The sequence below is a fragment of the Sinocyclocheilus grahami genome, unplaced genomic scaffold (genome assembly GCF_001515645.1).
Source record: "Sinocyclocheilus grahami isolate Dianchi unplaced genomic scaffold, SAMN03320097.WGS_v1.1 scaffold461.1, whole genome shotgun sequence".
Lineage (NCBI taxonomy): Eukaryota > Metazoa > Chordata > Actinopteri > Cypriniformes > Cyprinidae > Sinocyclocheilus > Sinocyclocheilus grahami.
In genome coordinates, this window is record NW_015505640.1 from 87067 (window position 1) to 97673 (window position 10607).

Genomic DNA, 10607 nt, shown 5'->3' on the forward strand with positions numbered 1-10607 from the left:
ACAATGTAAAAATACATCATGTAATATTTATATAATTAATAAAAAATATATATATATATTTCACTGGCTGTGAATTTTTGGATTCTTGGCCCCTAGAAACGATTTTTCCTTCTTTTAGAGTTTGTGTGAAGGGCAGAAATTGTGTCATTATTTCTTTACAGAGTTTATTTGCCATATTACAGGTTTCTTTTCATCTATGTGCTGTATTTCAGATTGGTGAAGATGTCATCATCTGTAGTCGGTGATGGTAGCATAATGTGTACCCAAATGACTGATGGCAGAACAAGCCTCTCAGATTCCTGTGTGAGATCGGTGTAATGGCTGATACAGTCACACTAAACACATCAAGGTCACTTCTCTCCACTCTCGGCTACAAAAGCCTCATTTGTTTTAATGGAGTGCTCTGAGTGTTAGTAAAATCCAGCGCTCCTCTAGCGGTGCACCCTTCTCTCATTCACACACTCTCTCTATTGTGTTTCTCTCTCTAATTTCTATTTTTTCCCTCTCCTTGTCCTCCTATCCCCCTTAATCTCACCTACACTGTATCTCTGAATTTTTCTCTCAGTGCAAGAAGAACTGTATCGAAGGCCCAGTGTAGGCTTTCAGGTTTAAACGTGAAGGTGTTTCGTTTCCAAGTCTGTATTCATTCACACAATGAACTGAGGAGCCTCTCTTGTTTCTCGGTAAGAAAAGTCCAGACAAGACCTTTGTTTTCCACTTCATCAAATGCAAGCAAGGTTTTTTTTAACTCCTGTCTTTCTGGAACAAAAGCTGGAGAGCAGCCAGCATCCTAAGCTCAAATGGCTCTCTTAGGCCGTGCTATGCAAGCAAGGGGAAAATTACATCATGTCTTCAGACTGCCTCTCTGGGAGCATAATACACTTGGGAAACTGTTTTTGGATGGCTTACAAATATCCTATAATTCATACAAAATGCAAGTTTTCTAATTGTGATATGAACATGTTTTTTTTATGATTGGTACAATGGGAATCATAGGTTTTTTACACTATGGTATAAATTGAAGTATCATAGTATTACCATCTGATACCAGGATACTGCCACAGTGGCCAGTATTTTATTACATAAAAAATGTTATTGTATTTTATTTCATTATTTTATTGTTAATTTATTTGGTGTGTTTTATTATTTAATTAATTTAATTAGGTTTAATATGAATTTTAATATTTTTTAAATGTTTTTATTTTTAATATAAAGGTTGTTGTTGTTGTTGTTGTATTTGCTCTATTATATATAATTGAAGTATCATGGTATTATTTAATAAAAAAGTTTTTTTTTAGGCTCTTATATATTGAAGTATCAATGTATTACCATCTAACACTATTATATTACTATGCCAGGACACTGTCCCAGCCAGTGCATGTTATTTTATTTATTTATTTTATTATTATCATTTAAAAAATATAAGTAAAAACACTTAATTAACTTGCAGTCAAAACCTTTTTGTTTTTGTCTTCTCTTATTGTAATATATAAGTAGACATCTTTTAATTTACTTTTAACAAAAAGGCTTCTCCAGTTTGTAAAAGAACAAATGTTCACAAAAACAATGTAGTAGCATAGGCATAAACGAGCTGTATAAGTGCTCCTCAGAGAGTCGTGTGACCTTGCAGTTGTCCCTGTGTGAGGAGGTGGGCCAAGGTGCCCTTTGTTGTATTGGATTGTCTTTGTGAACTCTCCCTGCTCTCTGATGGAAGCACCAACGCAATTATGGACTCTGTTTGTCATCATTCATTCTCATCTCCTAAAACCTTAATCCTATTTGTGCCTCATCATACTCTCCATTATATCAAGCTTAGCCATGTTTACTTCACTTGGAGGAGGAACATGTATTTTTCTCTTTCTTTTTGTTCTGTTGTAATGCTGAGATTTACTGATATAGAAGCTTCAAAAGCTCTAGTCATATGTGGTTAAATTTTTGACTATAATTTTTGTCTTCTTCTGAAGGGGTTCTTCCTGACCGTATCCTTGGAGTCGATCCTGAAAGTAGCCAAACACGCTTCGGAAAACAACAAGATCTTCTGCTTAAATCTGTCAGCTCCATTCATCTGTGAGTTCTTCAAGGAGGCCCTGATGAAGGTTATGCCCTATGTGGACATCCTTTTTGGCAACGAGACGGTGAGCATGGTTGTGTGGACACGCACGGCATGAAAGTATATGTGAAAGCATTTAAAGGGATAGTTCACCTTCAGTTGCTGGTCCCCATTGACTTCCATAGTATGGAAAAAAACACTATGGACTCAAATGGATTCAAATTTGAAATTGATTTTAATTACAAATTTTATATTTTTGTATTCATACACATAGAATAGTCATCTCACATCAAATGCATTGTCATCCAGCACTGACTGTACTCATTGTGAGTGTAACACTACTCAGACTGCCTGCAGACTGGGCCATAAACAGCCTCTTACCTCAGCATTTGAGACGCAGACACCGGAGTAATGTTCTGAGTCATCGTGGTCTCAGGTCCACGCTCTGAATGTGCGGGTAGAGGCCTAGAGGGGAGGTGTTACAGACTGGCAGTGTGGGGTAAAGGTGTTTGACTTGTGCTGAGAGTCAGACCTAACAAGTTAGAGCTTTACTTCTATATCTAAATATCTCTTCAGCACTTATTTTCATCATATGGGTAAGGGTGGTATGACCAAAAACTCTCACATGTTGTGAGAAAATGTATTTCATGGTAACGGTGTGTTTGTGTATGTATGTGTATATATGTGTGTGTGTGTGTGTATATATATATATATATATATATATAAATATATGGTGTGTGTGTGTGTCTATTGCAGCTGTCAGAAATTAGTAGGAAGTGTAGAGGACTTCATCTGCAGCTGGAGGACATCACTAGTTTCTTCTCACACTGCTCTGGTGTGATCTTGGTCCACTCTTCTTCCAGTCTCTTCCATAGTTTGGTAACTGTGTTGGGTTTCTTAGCCATAACTTTGTCACCAAGGAATTTCCAGAGATTTTCAGTCGGGTTTGGATTAGGACTCTGGCCCGGCCATTTAATTATTTCAGTGTTCTTAGCTTCAAGGAACTGCTTTATCCATTTTGCAGTGTTATGGGGGCATTGACTTGCATGAATTGCAGGCTGATTGGGAGATGCTTGCAGGGAAGGAACTGCATGTTGCTGAAGGAGGTTCTGATAAACATTTACATTCACCCTTCCATGTAGTTGTATAAGAGGCCCAACTCCTGATGCAGAAAACATCCCCCAAACCATGACACTTCCTCCTCCACCTTTCACTGACTTCTTTATAAACTTGGGCTTCCTCAGTTTGAAGCCGAACAAAATGTTTCCCATCAGACCTAAATAAATTAAACTTGCTCTCATCACTAAAGTGGACTTTAGACCAGTTCTTCTCTGTCCACACAACATGCTCCTCAGCAAAGGTGAGCCTATCCTTTTGATTCTTTCTGCTGATGAGAGGCTTCATCACTGCAGAGTGTGCTTTCAGTCGGACTTCTCTTAAACGTGCCGAGACAGATCCATATACTGTTCAGCACTGAACTGGCAAGCAATTCCAGCTGCAGCGTTGAACCGATTCCCCATTGAGAGTCTCCGCATTATCCTGTCTTCTCCTGCATTTGTCTTACGTGGATGACCAGCCTTTTTGGGGGACTTGAATTAGTGTCATTGTAAAGGTGCAATATTCGAGAAATCATAGATTTGGAATGACTAACTTCTCTTGCAGTAGCTGAAAGTGTCATCTCTTTGGTCTTCATCTGGACTGCCTCCTGTCGCAGGGTTTCAGTCACCTCAGAGCGGCCCGCCATCTTGCAATCTCAGTGAAAATTAGAGGAATGCTGCCAGTTAAATAGGATTTGTCATATAATTAAGGAAACTAGCACTAGGTGCCAGATTAACACCAAGAACTTGGAGGTATCTGTAAGTGTCCTCTAATTTTGATCAGTTTTTTTTCAAATATCTCATTTAAGTTTTTTATACTGTGCTTCAGAATACAATGAATTTATGAAATATTCTTAAAAAAACTGCCTTCTACTCTTGTTAGGATGACTTCAAATAGGACAAAGCAGTGACCTTGAAATTTAGGAAATTGTAGGTTGTTCTCTAATTTTGATCTCCACTGTATGTATGTATGTATGTATGTATGCAGTATATGTATGTATATATGCAAATATACTGTATATATTTTTGTTTGTTTGTTTGTTTTGCATGGTGCTTTTTCCACACTACCAATAGGATTTTCAGTAAGACAAGAATTCAAGGACACTTTAAAAATGTAAAATTGAAAAAAGTGACAGTAAAAATACTTGACATTTATGATTTCAAGTAAAGTTTTAAAAATATGTATTTATCAAAGAATTCTGGGGGAAAAGATAATGTGATTCATGGTTTTAAATTAGTTTCATCACAAATATTAAGCAGCACAACATGTTTAAATATTTCTGGAGCACCTAATCAGCATATTAGAATGATTTCTGAAGGATCATGTGACACTGAAGACTGGAGTAATGATGCTGAAAATTCAGTTCTGCATCACAGGAATAAATTACATTTTAACATATTCAAGTAGAGAACAGTTGTTTTAAATTGTTATATTTCACTACAAATAAAAGTAAATAAATGCAGCCTTTGGTGAGCATGGGAGACTTTTTTAAAGAAAAAAATTAAGTGGTAGTGTATGAAAAGTACTTAATTATTTTCCATTAATTTAAAACTTAGGTCGACAGAAATTAATAATAATAATAATAATAATAGTTAATGTTATGTAGCACTTTAGTTTAAAATTAATCGAGTTAAAAAGCACAAAAAGTGACTCCGCACACCAATTGCCAAATTAAAAATGTACAAAGTGAAGTCATGTGACAAATCTCTGAGTTCTGATTGGGTGAATCACGTTGGAAGCTCCTTTAAAAAATAGCCAATGTGTTCTGCACGCACAACAGTTGAATTTATATTAAAGGGGTCATATGATGCTATTTTAAAGATCATTATTTTGTGTATTTGGTGTAACAGAATATGTTGACATGCTTTAATGTTCAAAAAACACATTATTTTTCAAATACTGTACATTATTGTAGGCCCTCTATGCCCCGCCTCTCTCAAACACGTCGTTTTCAACAAAGCCCCCTCCTTTGACAAGCGCAGTCTGCTCTGATTGGCCAGCTCACCCAATGCATTGTGATTGGCCGAACACCACAAGCACGCATCGGAAATGTAACGCCCCTTCCCATAATCGCGAGTGTCAGCTTTCAAAGTAAATATCAAGACAGTTAATAATGTCGTTAGTTTTACCATCAGTTCAAGCCCGAAATGGCAACAGAGTCGAGTTCTTCCTCATTTTGAGATATGCACTGTATTTTCATGTTTCTTTGTTGTTATCGTGTATAAATTACATAAAGCAGTCCTGCCCACTGATATCTGCATAAATGTCTGCTGTAATATAAATCTCGACCGATTTCTAGTGTTGCGATTTGTACTGTATATTGTCATGCAGCCCAGCCAGGAAATTAAACACTGATGCTGTTCAGATTCAGATTCTTTTCACCCACACTATTTATATAGCTGCTGTAGTTCCTGTTAAACTGACAGCCACAATTTAGCTTTTTCTCAGGCTAATTAAATAGCATATATGTGGCAAGTAGCTGCAGTCTTTGTTGGGTAGTATTAATTCTTTATGTATGCCTAGCTCTCTGCTGGTTGGTATGAAGTGTTTTGGCAGCTGGAGCTTGTCTGAATGCGTGTGTGTGGGCGGGATCTAACGCAGACAGGCAGGCCTTTATCTGTGTTGACAGGGTAGGCGCAGCGAGAGACGTCCAGGCCCTGCCTCAGCCTCACGCCCCCTTAACTGGCACACACCAAGTGTGTAATATCCAGGGAGCGGTGTTGGTCTAATTGAGTCCTTCCCTGCTCCCCTCCTGCCTGCCTGCATGACATGAACCAGAGAAAGTGAAACATTTCAGGAAATGTAATGGCCTCCAGTTAATTAAGTGAGAGAGCCGAGCAGTAAAGAGCCAAAACCAGATGGCGCTGAATTTATGCTCGCCGAAATCGACGCACACAGCAGTGCATACACAAATGCGTAAGTAATCTCGAGCAATTTGCCCGCCGTTTGCCACATACATGATAAAATTCAACAATGTGAATTGTCTGTGTCATTACAGATGAATTTGTTGAGCAGAAGGTTCAGACAATGTAGATAAATGGCATGATTAATTGGAACAGAATGAATAACCCTGACTGATGTTGTATAAGCAGTGATTAACTCGCGTTCAGAGCTCAGATTGTTTTAAATAACAGGGGAGTTAAAGCCATGATTGCTGGGAGGTTACGAAATGATTGAAATCACTCCGCTGCTGCTTATGGGAGAGAGAGAGAGGGAGGAGGAAAACAAGAACTTGGAAGAGTTGACTCATTGTGAAGATCTACCCAAAGGCATTCTGCCTAATGCTGACTTTTAAATAATGTTATTCATGTCTCAAAAGACAGACAAGGAAATTGGAGGCTTTTGATATGCCCCAGAACAAATAATCTTGGACTTTGCATCAGAACCCTCCTTGTTTGCCTGTGTGTGGCATGTTAATCATTCTTATAAAACAGTTAGTACCAGTCCTCCAATTTGTTTGGCTGAGTGCTGTTTTAAGAGCGCTGTTGTTAAGTCAAATTGCAGAAAATTTCACTTTTTGTAGTAGTGCTCGTGTCATTGTTTGCACATTCCAGCCAGGCTGTTTTTACAGTTGTTTTTAGCTTCACTTAGAATTATTTTCATTAGGAATGCAGGATACATTAGTACCGTATACCACTTATCGGATCATATTAGAGGTTTTTTTTATTTAATGATATCAACCAATATTGGATATTTAATTGTTCATGCTCACTTCTACTATTTTTACATTTCAAAACTTGTGCAAGCATCATGCTTACTTAAAGTTAATCTTTAAAAACACTAATAATTCAATAACACTGTTAAATGTAATCTTTAGCAAATCTCAAAATAAATATAAATTTTTCACACTGTGCATTTTAATTTTGAGATGCCTAAATTCACTTGTAGCTTTCTTTTTCTTTCTTTCTTTCTTTCTTTCTTTCTTTCTTTCTTTCTTTCTTTCTTTCTTTCTTTCATATCTGCCATTTTATTGGTTATCAGCCAGAATTTTAATATTGGTGCATCCCTAATTTTCATTGGCTGAGCAAAAATAGACAAAGTATCTTACCACATTTTATATCAAATCTAAGTTACTCAATATTAACTACTTGTTTGTTGCACTATTGTATTCATTATATTAGCAGAATTCTACAAAATTCCCAAGATACTTTTGAGTCAATATTTTAGCTAATGTGATTATAAAACTGCAGTACTCTCAGGTCCATTTAACACCTTTTACCGTATTTAAAGGGGTCATATGATGCGATTTCAAGTTTTCCTTTCTCTTTGGAGTGTTATAAGCTGATTGTGCGTAGATAAGATCCCGGAAGTTGCACACGCGCACGCACGCACGCGTGTGTGTGTGTGTGTGAGAGAGAGAGACAGCGTCACATCACAGTAGAGTCAGCTGTCTTAACCGCGGCTTGTGTACTGCATCATTACTGTGTCTGTTCCCCTTTCGGGCTTGAACTGATGGTAAAACTAATGACATTATTTACTGTCTTTACATTTATTTTGAAAGATAAAGCTCGCGATTATGGTAAGGGGAGTTACATTTCCGATGAGTGCTTGCGGTGTTCGGCCAATCACAATGCACTGGGTCAGCTGGCCAATCAGAGCAGACTGCGCTTGTCGGAAGGAGGGACTTTGTAGAAAACGACGTGTTTGAGAGAGGCGGGACATAGAGGACCTACAATAATGTACAGTATTTGAAAAATAATGTGTTTTTTGAACATTAAAACATGTCAACATATTCTGTTACACCAAATACACAGAATAATGCTCTTTAAAAAAGCATCACATGACCCCTTTAAAGCTGCAGTCCGTAAGTTTTGCCTCTTTGTCGCCATCTCTGTTTGAAAACCTGGAATTGCAGCTGTCCGCGGAATTGTCTTCCTTGTGTGGGTTGTACTCTGGCACGGCTCCAGCGCGGATGAATCTAATGTATTGAGGAGTATGTGTGGCAGTCAGTCACCGCACCGGTGTGGATATTGTACTTTGCACTCACAGATTCTAGCCTACGTCTTGGAATATATAACTCGAATAAGCATTTTCACCGGATATTGTCATCTGAACAAGTACGTAACAAGTCTGCCGCGTTTGTTCTGACCAACTGAGGAAAAAAGCATTACAATAAATCGTGCTACCAATGGTGATTGAATCTAAATTAGCTCATATCACATCAAACCGTGCAAATTATTATTATTGTTATATTTTATTCTCAAATTCGTTAATGTTAACAACAACCCAAAAAGTTAATTATGCTCCCTTCAAACTGGTTGTCTTTAAAATACAAATCTTGTGTTATCCCAGGCTATCGGTAATCAGAAGCACATTTAAAATTGAAATATAATTTAATTTCATTCACATGTGTTTCATAAACACATAATCCTTTCTGGATTACAATCCGCCATCAAAATGATACATTTAATTATTCCAGCTGCTGTGAGAAAAGGCTAAAAAAGAATCCAAGAATCCGCGGATCCTCACATGCGATAGCCTAGTAGCCGGGACAACTTCTTTATGTTTACAGACGTGACATAATGACGCAATGACGCACTCGAATTTCACGCAAAACCTACCTGTACCACTCAAATTAGAAAACATTATTATAAGCTTACCGTTGTGAACCGGGCTAAAGTAAGGTGATAGTTTCGAACACTGGCTGGTTATGTACTTGCTCAAATATTGATTTTGGATAATTTTTAACCAAAAAAGTTACAGACTGCAGCTTTAAGTAATGTTAGAAAATCTATTCCCCAGATTTTCCTCCATAATCAGGACAGAAAATGCAGAAAATGTCCAGAATCCGTCTGGGCCTAATTATGACTCTGTCTGGAGCTCTACATCTAGACTCATCCATTGACAGTAACCAATGTGCTTTTTTTTTGTGGAAGGATACGTGCATGTTTGCATATCTACAGTGATATTTTCTTGTGCAGGAGTGTGTGTCCTCCCCCGCTGATTGCGTGTAGGTGACGGACAGTTCATGCTGGTAGCCCGAGGCAATGAGAGATATGCCTGACATTGGACCCCCATCTCCCGGCTGATTCAGACAGCTGCACACATACACACACACACACATATTGAGAGACAGATGTCAAGTTCTAAAAATCTTGTTGACAATCAAACACGGACATTTCCAGAGCTCTGAGCCGTGGCAGGCCCCCTCTGAGATGCTTAGAAGTCTTCCTGAGACATTTGGTGATGTTTTACATGGTTAGCAAAAAAATGTTTTTAAAGTAGTTTGGAAGCAGCTGTCTGAATTCAGAGCAGAAGGAAAGAGGGACAGGCAGAGAGAGAGAGAGATGCAAGGTGAGGTAATTAAATCAATGCTCGAGCTGGATGCTGTCAGGGAGACTCACGCGATGCACACTCTACACGAGTGTTTTTCTGCATCACTCACTGCACTCAATTACAGCCGTCTGTCTACTCTCAACCCCTAAACAATGACCTGCAAGACATCGCTGTGTGGAAAGACCGTTAGGAGTGGTAGGACAAGTGATTTGCTCTCAGGGAGCAAGAGACACTAACAAAACCGTACCAATGGTTTTTTTCCCCCCTTGAGAAAGAAAGAAAAAGAAAAGTTACGAGAAAGTTGTGTAAGTGAATATATTGTTAAAATTCACGGAACTGTCATTGAAATTTCTTCTTTTCTTTTTTTTTTACAAATTTGGCAATGAAGTTTTTTTGTAATGATTTATTAGGAAATGAAAGTAATTTTTTTTTTATTCTTTATACAGTAACCACAAACAACTGGAAAGGTCATGGAAATTCATAATTTATATTTAAAAGCCCCAGTTAAGCATGTTAAGCAAGATTGTTTGTTGTTGTTGATGATGATGATGGTTTTATTATTATTGATTTTAACTAGTAGTAGTAGTAGTATCAGTATTGTTTATGAATATTATAGAATTATGTATTTTATTATATTGAAAAAGCATCATAAATGACTGTTTAGTGTGTGATCTTTACATAAAAGACAAATACTTCTATAGATTTAATGTCCATAGTTCGTTTTTGTATCTCAGGATGATAGTTGTGGGCTTGTATGTGTCGCTGCTGGATCAGAGATGGTCACAATAGGGAAGTTCAGCTAACAACTATAATCAGAGGACTCAGGAGGCTTTCCCCAGAATATCCCTCACATTGAGCCACAAAGGCCATTTTCAGCTTGATGGGGAGTTCCACAACACAGATTTGAGGGTGAGAGTGAACCCGGGCCGGCGCTGCCTTTAATAGGTACAGTGGCAGAGGTGCCTGGCTCTCTTTAGAGACGCAGAGTGATGATGGATGGAAGAGATGGTATTGTGTTGAGGGCCGATCAATAGCTGCCAGCATATTTCTGTCACTGTGGAGTTGAGTGTAGGATGTCAGCTGGTTGTTGCCAGGATGATTTGGGAAAGTTTAACACCAACCTGCCCTGACGCCCCACACATCAGTCATTTTGGGTAACAGAAGGGTTTCACGGTCATTTCTG

The 10607-nt window shown here is 38.1% G+C and overlaps 1 protein-coding gene across 1 annotated transcript in view; it reads left to right on the top strand.

Moving 5' to 3' along the window:
* The first annotated feature begins 1727 nt into the window (after positions 1–1727).
* LOC107552908 (adenosine kinase-like) overlaps positions 1728–10607 on the top strand; it is a 62956-nt gene continuing 54076 nt past the window's right edge. Inside the window, exons 1-2 of the mRNA XM_016234942.1 lie at positions 1728–1736; positions 1965–2135. Of these exons, the coding sequence (XP_016090428.1) occupies positions 1728–1736; positions 1965–2135 (180 nt within the window). The remainder of the gene's footprint in view (positions 1737–1964; positions 2136–10607) is intronic.